We start from the raw sequence: 15,119 nt of genomic DNA on the forward strand, positions 1-15,119 counted from the left end.
AATTCTTATTCTAGATGAAAATACCTGATCTGTAACTTACAACGTGACTGTCTGTTTTCATGACTTTCCATTGTGAGTCAGTAAGGAGAGGTCTAACTCCAGGTACTCATGAGGTTGGACTGCTTGGAGTCAGGTTTTGTTAGACTCATCTCCTTTAGACAAACTTTACCTGAGTATTCTCCCAAAACCTTGTGAGGATTTTCCTCAGTCTTATCTTTGTTGACTCCAATTAGTTTCACTCTGCTCAGAGTTAGAGAGTTTAATTCCCTCATCAGGTCTTAGGCCAAGTTCTTAAGATAGGAGGTTGCCCAAGCAAAATTTTCATGTGGTCTTTTCAAGTTATTTGGCCCTCTAGGTCAAATTCCTGATTGCTTTATATTTTAACTCATGTGCCTATATCTCTAACTGATATAATTCCATCGAGTACAATCTGAAATTGCAGAGTCCATTTTGGGGAACATGATTGCTAGACTGATGCTTGATGGAATTCACTAGGGTTCAAATTATTGTCTAAACCTGTTGTAAATACTCTTTTGTGTGGCTGTGTGTGTGTGTGTGTGTGTGTGTGTGTAATAGGTTTCCTATATCTAAGGCTTCTTTTGTCCTTCCACAGTGATGGTTTCATGTCTGTCCAATGCTGGCTCCTTCTCACTTCTCTCCTTTCCTCACTCTTTTTTTCCCTGCTTCTCTTAGGAAAAATTGTTCTGTCACTATGTACATACTCTAAGAATTTGTAATCTAGATAATCAGTCAAACATTTCCAAAAGAAAGATTTAAAAAATTGAATAGTGTGCACTTCTTACGGATTTTGATTTTCTTATTTGAAATACTACTAAGAATGTGTTCTTTCTTACTGATGTAGAGCTGATAAGCTTAGTTTTGCTTAACCAACAGGTTTCTTTTGGATAGTTCCTTGGAATTTCAATGGTATACAAGCATAGAAGAGATCTTCAAAATCCAATTTGAAGATCACCCAGAAAATACAGGATGTGAAAAACAGTTTATAAAACGTGTAGCGCTTAGGCACTGCTCTCTGTAAACAATGCTGTAAGTGAAAGGTAAATAAAATTTTCTCTCATCTGTAATATGAACTATGGAATTAAGAATTTTTGAGATTCAATGACAGATTCCAAGTATATTTTGTTTGTTGTCCTCTCAGGAATTTGTCATTTGAGAACCAATTTAGAATGTAAAATCTAAGACTAGGCTTTAGATATCACTGATTATAGGATAGTCCATGTAAACAGTAAAATCTCTCAACAACATGACACTCAAATTGTCTCTGACAGAAGGAAAGGTGAAAGGAAGAGCAAATGGTACGGAAAATAATAGTAATAAAAATTGTTGTCATTTATTGCGTGCTTCCTATGTGTCAGGCACTGCTCAAAGAGCTTCACACATATTAACTCATTTTATCCTTTAAGAACATTTTTGAAACAGGAATAATTATTATGGTCTTGTAAATTGTAATTCTTTCAATTAAATATTGGCTCATAAGCACAAAGATTTTTTCAGTTCCTTTACTGCCTGTCAATTCCAAGAAAGGAAGAATAATAGGGATATTTTATTTTTTACTGAGTCCTTAAAAGGTCTCTTGATCTCAGAATCCAACTGTAAATCAGATACATCTTAGTGGCAAATTATAGCCACTGAACCACTGAATAATTCTAGTTATAAAGGAAGAGTTATTTTTGCCTCAGCTTTTATATCTCAAAGAAGAATATAATATTAGCCAATATATATTTCTCCCCCAAATTATGTCATCACTGAGGTTATAAAAGAATCTCTTTTTCTACAACACTCTACATCAACCAAGAATGGGAGAGCTAAATTTGAACAAAAGTGGAAACAGTCAGTCTATTCTGAATGCTAAACAATAAAGACTTCATGCAAATGGAAGTAAGTTTTGCAGAAAAATTACTAAAGATAACTGTTAATCATGATTTGTTTCTTGGTGAAGATTTTCACCAAGCTATAAAAGAAATATGGTTATCTTCTATAATTTCAAATTATGTAAAACATTAGATTTTAAGAGAACAATGGCACTTCAACACTTTTTGCTAACTCATTTTCAAGAACAACACACTTTCTTCGATTTTAGTTCTATTCTTAAAACTCACATATTTTTCTTCTTTTCTCTCTTTAGAAAACAATTCTCTCCAGTGGTCTGTTGGATGTGGGAGAAATAGTAGCAAGTTTTCTTAACTTAAACAATAACTTAGATCCAAAATAATCTGCATAATAATTCTAATTAATTTAAAAATGGAAAGAGAAAACAACGGTGATTTTTAATTTTGTTCCACTTGTAATAATGCCTGTGCTACTACTACAGGTAGAGACAAATTATTTTGAAATACAGAATATCATTGATCACATTCTTTGAGTTTTCTCCCTTTTGGGGCTCAAATTTTAAAATGACTTTCAACTTCAAGTAGGAACATGTAATCTGTCAAGGGATAAACAATGCAAAGTCTATCCAACTGTACTAGCAAAGGCATAAAATCCACTATTTATCTGAATAAAATAATCACTTTCTTTAGGAATATTATATGCTCAAGTGATACTTTACATAAATAGCAAATCACGAATTATTATTTTAAATGATTCATACATTTAAACATAAAGTCAGCTTGGGGAAATAGCATTGAGCTAAACATTTTATTTTCAATCCACCTTTTTCAAATATCTCTGATGAATTATGTTTCTTTAAGTATCAGAAATTCATATCATCTATAATTTCCCATTTATGGTTTTTGGCAAAGTGAGGATACTGTAGTCAACAGAGAAAGTTAGTGAAGCATTCTGCTGACTACAAAGCAGGCAGGTTGTAAGGCATGCCCATGATTTTCTTGAGAATTACACATTCAAAAATCAGTTATTTTAATGATCTGAAATGTCCACGTCTTCCTATGTGTCTATCAGAATCTATTTATTTATACTTGCAATCCCCCAGGTAAAATTAGAATTTTTAAAAATATCATTGGCACAGTCAAACATAATTAACTGAAAAATTTCCACACTAAAACAGGGGATTTTTCTCGTAAAGGGATGAATACATCTCTAATGTTTTGGGGGCATATTTCTAAAGAATGCTTCTAGAAATTATCAGAAATGTTCATTTTCTCTCAGATGTTTAAGGAGCATTTTCAATATCTGTCTTACAAGAATACAAAACTATTTATTTAAAATGTTCAAGTGTACCGATATTAATCGTTCTTCAGAATTCCAGCTGAAGAATGGTAACATAATCTCTCCTTACTTTGCTCATCACTTTGAGGAGATCTGAGCTCTGCCAATTATGTAAAAGTGATTCCTGATCATTACACACTTGCACTTTATCTCCATTGCATCAATGGTTCTGGAATCTCTGTTAACTTCCAACAACACCCATAGTCCAAAAGCTCCAATAACCACTGTCTCTCACCTTAGCTTGCCACATTACGTGTAATTTCTGAAATTAAATGCTTGATCCTGATTTAGATATCTAACCATAATAGTTTTCTTTATCCATGATATAAAGTCCCACATCATGAGTATTTAGACTTGTGATATAAAATATCCAGAATATGGATGGTCGAGTATTTTTGAGCTAAGGTGAAAATAAAGACAACTTGCCATTCAAAATTAGTGTGTACAAACACATGCATACATACATACACAGGTACACATGCACACACAGATGAATCTTTAATAAGTTAACAAAAACCATACTTTGGAAAATATAATACTATTTAAAATAACAAAGTTATACAATCTTTTAAGAAAACTAATAGTAACCTGATTTTATCCACACTTAACAGTAAAAGCACTGTATTTAGGAGAACAGAAATTCCTTAAAAGAAATATGATTTATCTATGTGTCATATCCAGTGAAATTTCATTGAGGTTTTTCTATGAGTTATAAGATCCCACTAGAGGCAGGAAGTTCACTTACAATCAGAAAGGAATATCAGTTATATAATCACATTTCACACAGCATTCCACTAATCTCCCTTTTTAAACAACCTTGCTATTATCTATTATGATCAGCCCCCTCAATTTACATGCATGGTATGCATGTATAAATATACCCAAAAATTAATGTAATTGAGGTTTTTTATACAATTAATACCTATTTTCAAATATTTCACAACAATACAAGCAATTTAGGTGCTGCTCATCTCTATTTCCTTCAGGAAGGTAATTTATATCTTAATCACTTCTTCTTAATTTATATTTTATATGGCATGTAGTGTTCAAATCTGGCCTTCCTGTCTAGCAATGAGCCTTTTAATAATATTTACCACTTAGCTAAATAGCATATTACTGCCTGCTTCAATTTTCCATGCATATTCTAACTGTTGTCATTATCTCAAATGGTAAATAGAACATTTTAATTAACGCTTCTTAAACCTTCTTGTAAATATTTGGTAAGAGGCCCTAGTGTCACATCCGTCAACACCTACTGGGAACATCTGTCATTTGAACTAAGACAAAGTAATTCATTTTAAGAGTAATCATTGTCATTCAGTCTTCATCAATCACAATAGCATTAGGATGAAAAATTCTAAGAGGATGTTTTGAGTAAGAGTTTTCCAAATCCACACATTTCAATTTAACATAATCAGAAGTATATTACACATCTTTGTAATACATGCATGTAACAGAACACAGCAAATAGGAATCAGAAAGATACCTGTCACAATTCATAAGCAAGAGAGATCAGGGAGCTCTTAAGAAGGAATTACACTCTCGTTTACAGATCACTTACCACTGAGACTTGACAGAAATGTCCACAACATAGTTCACCTAATTGTCTGATACCTCCCTGAAGTTTCTTACCACAGAATGTATTACACTTTACAATCATGGGGAAAACTAAAGTGCGTGTTAGGCTGGATAGAAATATGCCCAAGTAACCCAGTGTTGCCCAGACAGGAAGTGAAGCGGTTGTTTTGAATTTTAATAGTTGCCTTTTACTTTCTATTCCTGGATTGGGGGTCTCAAGTGAAGACACTACCGGGCTATCATTAACGGGATGATCTTACCTCCTTCTCAATTATTCCACTAACCTCAGGGAGGAGGCCCAAATCAAGGTTGTCCCCTCTATGCAGATGTATATGTTAAATTGTAGGTCATTAAAAATTTGACCTTCACACAAACCATAAAATACTTTCAAGAAAAAAAATTTTTAATTTAATATACGTTATTGACATGTTCCTTACCCATAAGTGCATTTGTAATAAAAATAAAGTGAGAGGAAATGAAAAACTAAGCAATAAAATTTAACAGCAACTCTTTTCAATAAAAGCCAGTCATTAGGCTTTTAAAAATAACATGAAAATCTACAAAATCTTAATCTAAAAAAATGACTTTTGCTACCATTTAGCAACGTCGTTACATGGGTACATGGACTTAAGTTTCCCCTCTTTAGACACACAGTTGCTCTTGGACTAGGATACAGTGGTGAGAAGCTGAGTAATACAACCCAAATTGAATGTCCTCAAAGGCACTGAATCAGCAGAAATAGATTGTGGCAGTCCTGCTTGGGTGTGAACTTTCACTTAGAATGTGATGAGTTAAGTCTCTAAGTAGACCCATTTTAGTCCCATCTGAGAGAAAGTATTTACCCTCACAAAACCTGTAAATGGCTCTGAGGTCTTCCTTACACAGTACATAATTTTTCCCACTCTGCCTTTACTGATGACCACGTGCTTTTTACCTCGCTCTCCTACAACGTGAAAAATCTCAAAAGATTTATCTATATTTCACGTTCTCCAGCTCTTTTGCCAGTGTGAGCCTACTGTTATGCATCCCTCAAAAAGAATAGATTCTTCTGGATGGAAAACAGCAAATAAGCGGAAAGAGACCCTAAATGACAGGTTTACAAGGAACTAAAATGCCAAATACTACAAACACACAACTGAAAATTAAAAGAGCAAGGAAAGAAGGGGCAAACACCATGTATTAAATACAGAAGAAAAATGTTTTTACAGAAAGAGAAGCCACAGGTGGGGAAGAGGGTTACATTTATTTTCTCATTTTATAAGACAAAGTATCTTCACTTTTGCCCCCAAATTATTATATAAATCTCACCAAAAATAAAATTACCTTTTGGGCAACAAGAAAATATTGATTTACTGAATTAAATATCCCACCATCCCCCTACACCCAACAACCTGAGTCACAAAGTAAAACAGAGCATTTACACATTTAGCCTGGAGAGAATTTTAATCAAGGTGAGGTTAAGCCTGTACATTAGAATTAGAAAATAATACACATCACGTAAACGATATGGTATTATGTTTGGTACTATTAAACGTTTCCCTTCCTTATAAAGCATCTGGGATAATAATTAAAGAAAGTTTTAGAATCAGTAGTCTTACCAGGGCAACTTCATACCATCTAATATTGCACGCACGCCTAGTAGCATATGCCAATTGTCTTGGATAGGAGGGTGAAGAATCCCAGATGATGTAAAATGTTTCTGTTGTTAGAATTATGCTAATTTCTCAATCAATCATTTTAAATATTGCACGTAATGTTTGCTTAAAAAGGTTTTTCTGCCCTGTCTAGAGGGCCCTACTGCTATAAAAATCTATTTTAACAGAAACAACACTCGCCTAACCAGAGACCTGGTACTTTCTTCAGTTTCAGACAAGCAGCACAAATAATGCATTTACATATATATGTATAAAATGTGGTTTGGCCGGAGTAAATGAGATGTAAGGTTATCATAAATCCTCTCAACACATCCCCATTGCCATTAACATCATCAGCGTCAGTCAACATCACCAACAAAATCACCGCAACACTCTAACCATTTTCCCTTCTTCCCCCTCCCTCTCCCTTAGACTTTCTTACCTCTCTCCCTCCTTGTACTGACTCCGGTCTTTTCAGGTTCAAACCCTGAAAGAAAAAAAAAAAAAAATATATATATATATATATATATCAATCAAAATATATTATTGATGGCAAAGAAGAAGTAACTAATAATTAGTACTAGTGCAAAGATTTTGAAGTGAAAAAGAATTCATGTAACAAAGAAGATCTGAATGTCCATGAATATCTCACACATATGACAATGTCTATATCTGAGTTAAGTCTTCAAAGGTGGTACCAACGCACTTCTTGCTAAATCCCAGGACCATAAGTAAAAATAATTGCAGCACTGGTGATTATGTAGGAAATATTCAGGATTTTTTCTCGTGAAAAGGACTTTCTTCATCTTCTATTATCATAACTGCTTTCTACACTAAAAGGAGAGTGATTCACCGTAAGTCCCCAGTTAACACTATGCATAATTAAATGGTAGAAGAGTTCATCTTTTTCTTAGCAGGCCTACTGCGAAATATGCTTGTGGCACAGGAGTCTGTCTGTTCATCTATCTATCTTCCCTGGAAATACTGCTATTTAGAAAGCAAAATAATGGGAAAAAAATTTTGCCCCCCTCTAAACACAATAAAAGCTTCCATTCCTGTTATTTTCCCTACTGTAGTAGTTTTATATGTGGAAGGAACTGTATGAAAATTGCAATAAAATGTGATCTCATAGTACCTAATTCTTCCTTTTTACCTTCCTTCATTTTTGTTACCTTTTATTCTCTTTCCCTCTGTCTCTTATCATGTCCTTTAATTACTTTACAATACATATTTATTGTATATGTACTGTGGGCCAGACACCATGCTAGATATTGGGGATATAAGTAATAAATAGTCCTCAAAGTTTAGGAGATCATTGACTAGACACACAAAAGTGAAGGTAAAACTTCAGGAGAATGATGTCAGGTATACAAAATTTTCTCTGAGCCTAAGATGAAACAGGCTCATTCAGCCTGTGAATGGGCAAACACACAAAGGACCACAGAGGAGGAACACATCTGAACAGTGTTAAAGGCTGAAGAGGAAATGCAGAAGATGAACAACACGCAGCGGTCTAAACACCTGACTACTCAATGTATGGTGACTGGATTTGTAGCGTACCGTCACCTGGGAGCTCATTTCTAACGCTGACTCCACCCAAGACCAGCTGAGCAAGAATATGTATTTTAACAAAATTTCCAGGTGATGCACGTGCACGTTAGAGTTTGAGAAGCACCGCACTAAGAGGTCTAGGAAAGACAAGTGGTTTAGTTGGCATATACTGTGAGTTGTGCAAAAGGGAGCAGTGGGGAAATAAGGCCCAAAAGTTGACCAAATTGTGAAGTCTTTCAAGAGTAGGAGTTTCGACTGTTCTTTAAGCAAATGCTTACTTCGATAGCAGTCTTTGAAAACAGGGGGGTATAACATATCGAGGACAGACATATATGAGAACTTACACATTCTCATAATTTAGTCTAAACCTACATCTTATTTTCTATTTTTCCTAGAAACACTATCAGAAGAAAAACGGAAAGAATACAAATAAATATTGGGATTTATCTTTATCATAATTTTTTTCATCTGCCTCTAAATTATGTGACAGAGCTTTAGAAACCTTAACAATTTTTCACATTATTATGAATAATTTTGACTTAAGTTAAAGTATTTTTCTACTTCTGAATAGCACATAACCTTAAGTATATATCCTACATTATCACAATACATCTGGAAAGAAATTGACTTGTAAGAAATATATACTAGACTTTATTATATTTCTAGCTTTATATTTTGGAATTTAAGAAAAGATTGTAACTGTTTTTTGTTGTCACATTAAGCTGTAGATTTAGAGTGTAATATAAGGAAAATATTCATAAGATAAAGTTTTTTTCATTTGGTGACAGCATTTATGCTTGAAAAGGCAAAAGATTATTAAGATCTGAAGAGAAACCAGAGTGTTAATGCTTAAAAGGTTTTCAAGTGGTTTTTAAATTTTTACCTCATATATAAAACACTTCTTGAATTGTTTAGATAAAAACATATGAACAAAAATATTAACTAAGTCCACTTTGTCTTTTTTTTAAATTTTTATTTCATATTGGAGTGTAGTTGATTAACAATGTTGCGTTAGTTTTGGGTGTACAGCAAAGTGATTCAGTTACTCATATACATATATCCATTCTTTTTAAAATTCTTTTCCCATTTAGGTTATTACAGAATATTGAGCAGAGTTCCCTGGGCTATACAGTAGGTCCTTGTTGGTTGTCTATTTTAAATATAGCAGGGTGTACATGTCGATCCCAAACTCCCAGTCTATCCCTCCCCACCACCGTCTCTCCCTGGTGACCATACGTTCAGTCCACTTTGTTTTAAAAAATAGACTATTACTCTACTGACTCTAGAAAAGTCTCTAGAATCAACCTGGCAAACAGTTATTCTTGTAAATAAATGGCAGCCTGATTTCTGAGTTTAGAAAATTATCTACATTTACAGGATACATCTTGAAGAGCCTAAATTTCATATGAAATAAGATATAAAACAAAATCTTAGAACATTTCTTAAACCTGGCAGTGTAGGCTAAAAAAATTCTAAAGTGGCATTCATGCTCATAACTTTTAGGATTTGGGAAGCTGTAATGATGTGCTTTTGAATTTAGACAGATGTGGGCTTAAAATCTTCAGTTTGTAACCTTCTTTTGTGTTCTCTCTAACAAATTACATAATATTTCTCAACCTCATCATTTTTTTAGTTGAAAAATAATAAATATAGTAACTATATCATGTGGTTACTATGAAGATTAAATTAGATAATATGTGTATAGCACTTAGCAAAGGGTCAGACACAGCATATCCCAAAACAGTAATTATTATCTCCTCTTCGTATTCTAATTTTTATTATCATTATTATACTTATATAACACATCTAAATATAAGATAAATTTGAGCAAATATCCTGATATTGTGCCTTTCATTTGAAGAATGCAAATTATCATGCTTTGCTTTAACTCCTTGACATACTTATATTTGTAATGGTGTTTTGAACTCCTTGTCTGTTAATTCTATCATCTATCATTTCCAGGTCTGTTTTTATTGACTGAATTATTTCCTGGTTATGAGTCACATTTTCCTATGTTTTCTTATGTCCAGTAATGTTTTCATTCATTGCCAGATATTGTGATTTTTATTCTGTTTAGTGCTAGATTTTGTTTATTCCCTTAGAAGGGGTTAGGATTGTTTCTGGCAGATGGTTAAGTTACTTGTGGGTCAGACTAACCCCTCTGAGGCTTGCTTTAAAAACATTTTTAGGATGAGTCTGAAGTAGTCTTTAGAGTTATTTATCTCTATTACTAAAGCTTGACCCTTTTGTGCTCTCTACTGAATATTCCATGTATTCAATGAGGGTTCACTACTCTGGCTGATGGGAATTCAAAAGACTCCCAGACCTGTGAAAGCTCTGGGAATTCTACTTAAAGTTCTCTTGTAATTATTCTTTTCCAGCAGTTATTCTTTGCCTAGCCTTATCAACTTTCACTCTACATATGTGAAGACTGTTATTCAAATAAAATTCTCAGAGTAACACCTATGCAGATTTCTAGAGGTCTTCTCTGCATGTTTCCCTCCTTTCTGGTAATCAGTCTTACAAATCGAAGCTGCCTTGTTCTCTCCAAACTCAGATCTTTGTCTCCTCAACTACAAAATTTAAAGACCCTGTAGTTCTGACTGGGCTGTCCCTCCATGCACCATGGTCCAAAAACTGCCTCCAGGCAGAAATCCGGGTATTACAAGACTCTCTCTGTTTTCCTTTTCACAGGTATTATAGCGCTTCCCTGTCTATTTTTTAATGTGTGAGAGTTGTTTTATATGTTTTGCCTAGTCTTCTAACTATTGAATATTACAGTAGGAGGGTAAGTCTTATAACTAGTATTCCTTCATGAATAGAAGCAGAACTCAAGGTAAATATTTTAAGCTTATTTTTTCAAAGGAGGAAGTTGAAGCTTACAAAATTTAAATTATGTGGTCTGAGTACCAGAGCTAGTGAGTACAAAAGCAAAATTTAAACCAATATATTAAGAGCCTAGATACCAAGTTCATTTATTCATTCCTTGGTCAAGTTTCTTTAAATTCACACCAGTCAAAATCTTTAATATCTTACATACTTATGAACACAAATTTATCATAACATGCAACTCATGCCTGAGTCATGATGATTCCTCAAGGCAAAACAGTGATTAAGAGGAGCTGGGTGTCAGAACTTTAAGAAGAAACATACCTGTTTGGATGGAATAGGAGCTGGACAGTCAGCATGCAAGCATAGATATGATATATTTTATAAACTTGGTCATAATTCAGGAACCGAATTATTGAAACATCAATCTCGAGGTTGAAGAACTGAGTCAGAGAATCTGATGGCAAGAATTTGGGACCCATATGGGCAGAGGATAATGAATTAAAAGGATTTCCACATGCTAACAGGGCTTCAGGCAAGAAAGTGTTTCAATGGAGAAGTCAAATGGTCTACTGTATAATAAGATTCACTAAGAATTCTTGAGGTGTAAAGCCCTAACCAGTGGCAGGAATTAGTACGAATCCTAGAGTAACACTAAACCTTCAAGTTGGAAGTTCAGGTGGCTTGAGTGGGGAAAGCTGTTAAGGGTGAAATATCAACTTAACTTCCAGCTTCTGCTAGGAAAATGACAGCAATCTTGAGTTTTGCTGGCTCTTATTGATAGTAAATTGGTCAATTTACTTGGAAAGATCAAATCGTATTACCATCCTAATTAAACAAGCAATAACATTTAAGACAGAAATTTTTCAAAAGAAATATTAATCTCAAGGAAACAAAGCCCCTTTTCAGTCCCTTACATATATACTACACAATTTTCTCATTTTATAATTAAAAAGTACTTGATTTTTCCAATTCTGTGTAACCTCCACTAAAGCATATATTGAAATAATTCAGAAAGAAATGAATGTTTTAATTCTATTCACTAAGACAATCTGACTCTTAGAAAGACTTGAAGTAGACAAGGAACAGTAAAATTACTTACATCCATATAAAATACATCTGTACACTAGTTGACTCTTAAAATTAATAAAAGATTTATAAAATTTTAATTGGTATAAAAACCCACTTCATTACTCTTAAACACAAATACAATATTTATTCATCATATCTTCAGAAATTCATATTTGAAAGTACCCCAGGAATACAGTTGAGGAAAATGTATTTCCCTTATTACACATATATTGTCACTAGAGAGTATAAACTCTTTGTGTTGATCAAAATTAAGCCCATGAAACCTAACCAAAATGTTATAAATTGTAGGAAGAAAAAATTACCCCAAAGCAAATATTCTGCAATGTGCTAAATTAAGATAATTTAGTAAGCCTTAAAGGGAAAAATCTGTTAACTGAATAAAATGGAATTTTCTACCAAAATCTCTCTTGCAGAACAGGATTCAGACATCTGTGTGAACACCCCCAGTAACTATGCTAGGGTACGAGGTCATCTCTGTCTAAAGTATACATAGGGGGGAGATCTCCTTTGTAATGATTACAAATTCTTCCCAAATTGCTACAATGTCATAAAGATTTTCCCCGCTTCCCTATAAACAAAAAGTGAGAAATGTAGTATCCAGTACCCCTAGATTTGGTTGCTTTATTTTCCCAATATGGACAACTATAGAATGAGCAGGTAGAATAGATATTTCATTTCTAGCACTCTGGAGATTTCATTGAGATAATTTTCCTAACTGTAGGAGGTAGTTATGATTTAACTGGAAAAAACCAAAATTAATTTTTAAAAGACCTCAAATAACTGTATGGCTTTTTCATTTAGCCTCAACTTTGGAGATACAAGAAAGAACTAGAAGGAAGTTTACATAACATGTAGTTCAATCTCTTCATTTGACAGATGAGGGGGCTTGCAGCAGGGAACTTAACCTACAAGTGGCAGACTTGGGGCTTGAACTCTGGTCACTGGGTCCCAAATCTAGGACTAATTATTACCACAGTTATAAAAGTAACTAGTATTTCGGGGGTGATCTCTGTGTGTCAAGCACTGCTCCAAGTGTCTTCCCTGCATTAATTCAATTCTTATGATAATTTATGTTATTGCAGCTATGGTATATGGCCCCAAAGAATGACAAGAATGTTGGTAAACCCTTCTGGCCTTCCTGCTTCTTACCACTACATTTCTTCTTCAACAGTGGTATCATTTTGGGAAGAAAAGCACAGTCTTGGAAGATGAGGACAATGCTCAACTCTGGGTTTGGTCCACCTACCAAGAAAATGATGTGGGAGTGGAAGGATATAGAGGGCTGTACTGGATGATCCCTTTAGAGCTTTAAAATCTAGTATCTGTGCTATGTTTTAATTTTTAAGACAGGCAGTCTGGTTCTCTTACAGGTTCTTGCTATGCATTTTTCTATCTTGTATGGCTTCTTGGTGAGACTGATGAAACTATTCAAGAAGTTAAGAAATCCCAGTGAGTTTGAACACAGCTTGATAAACCTATTGTCAACCTTGTTTGGTTCCTAAATCCTGGTTTTCTTAATTTGGATATCTACTTTTTCATCTATCAGCTTGCTGCAAATACTTTAAATTCAGTGTCAAGTTTCAGTTATATTGCTGATGAAAAATCTTTAGTTGTATATATGGATTTCTAACCTTAGCCGTATCTAGGATTGATTTTGTAAGTGATAGTATTGAGATGTGTGACTAGTTATAGGTTTACAGAATAGACTCATATACTCAGAAACTTTCCCAAGGCTGCTGAACCCACTTAAAAACTCCAAAAATTCACTCTTATGTATAATTTCCAGTCTTCCTTTAAAGTTAATGAACATAGTTTAAATATTCATTGTGAGTCTCATCTCTTTTTTAGCCATTATATTGGAAAAACTTTTTTTCTTATACTGAAATTGTGTCACAGAGAGATTTGTATTCGCCTGTTTGAAAATTCTACAGTTCATCAGGATTTGAGCTAAAATCCATCCAAAGACAAAAACAAGAGCCAAATGTAAACACTTATCAAACTCTGTTTTTCTTTTTGAAGTTAGTCATTCTAGTCATCTTTGAAACTCTATACCATAATATCTGTGATCCATTCACTGGAAACTTTGAATTGCTCTTCATTTACCTTTTCAAAAACCAAGATAATGTCATTGTTTTCAGGAACTCCACCATTCTTCTGACATTTTAAAAATGGAAAATCATCCCATATTTGTAAAATAATGTTGTAACTACATCACAGGATACTTTTAAATGTACACATATACATTTTACAAAAATAGTATACATTTGTTGAATTTTTACTAGATGACAGGCATTATGCTGAGTACTTTACATGACTTATTTTTTTTTTATTCCTCACAATTATGTTGCAGGTATCACTATTAATTCCTATTTTGGGCATCGGGTGATTGAGGCAGAGAGGATAATTAACTTGCCCAAAGAGACATAGCTAGAAGGAGGTGGAGTTAATTATTAAACCCAGAGTATCTGATTACAGAGCTCCTTTTGCAACCACTACACATAATACCTTCAAAAGTAACTATTACTTTATGTCTTGTGTGTATGAGATGAATATCTAATATCAATTAGATCAATATGTGTTTAATAAATGAATGAGTAACCCATTAGTTGAGTAAACCTAATCCCAGAATTATATTAAAGTTCACCTAAACCAAGTTGTTTTTACATATTGAAGAAGTAAATGCAAGATAAATTCTTGGTTTTGAATTCATTTAGCATTTGGAAATAACTGTGAGAAAAAAGTTAAAGTAAATGAGATTGGATTCCAGAGTTCCTAATTTCTTGTAAATAAATGTAAAATTCAACTGAAATATTTCCTGGGGCAGACAAAGATTAAAAGAAAATTAATGTAACTATGTGGGCACAAATAACATTTCATAGTTTGTCTGTGATTATCATTGCTCTAGGCTATCTTAAATATTAAACAAGTATAGTACATCTACACCTCCAGTTTTCTAGAAGTTCTCATCTTGGTATATTGCATAAGTTAAATTTCTTCTGCTCCAGGGACTTGGGTTCTCATTTTTTATGAGCTTATATACAATGAAATTTGCCCTGAAACTAGAATATTTCCAGTATTTCTGATGTTCATAGCTGGGTGGTCATGTGTGATGAAGGTGTCTTTTCATTTCCGATATGAGACTAATCAACAACACAGAATTTCTACTATGCTTTTAGGTAATATTATTTCTGACAACCTCCATCTTTTATTCCAATTCTTAAATAGAAAGTGAAAGACATAGTTTCA

The 15,119-nt window shown here is 33.6% G+C and overlaps 1 protein-coding gene across 4 annotated transcripts in view; it reads right to left on the reverse strand.

The window, feature by feature from the left end:
• CCSER1 (coiled-coil serine rich protein 1) overlaps window positions 1–15,119 on the reverse strand; it is a 1,301,104-nt gene that overhangs the window by 417,278 nt on the left and 868,707 nt on the right. For all 4 annotated transcript variants that reach the window (XM_061191724.1, XM_061191723.1, XM_061191722.1 and 1 more), the window contains one exon: window positions 6,844–6,888. In XM_061191724.1, the coding sequence (XP_061047707.1) occupies window positions 6,844–6,888 (45 nt within the window). The remainder of the gene's footprint in view (window positions 1–6,843; window positions 6,889–15,119) is intronic.

This window comes from Eubalaena glacialis, chromosome 5, assembly GCF_028564815.1.
Source record: "Eubalaena glacialis isolate mEubGla1 chromosome 5, mEubGla1.1.hap2.+ XY, whole genome shotgun sequence".
NCBI lineage: Eukaryota > Metazoa > Chordata > Mammalia > Artiodactyla > Balaenidae > Eubalaena > Eubalaena glacialis.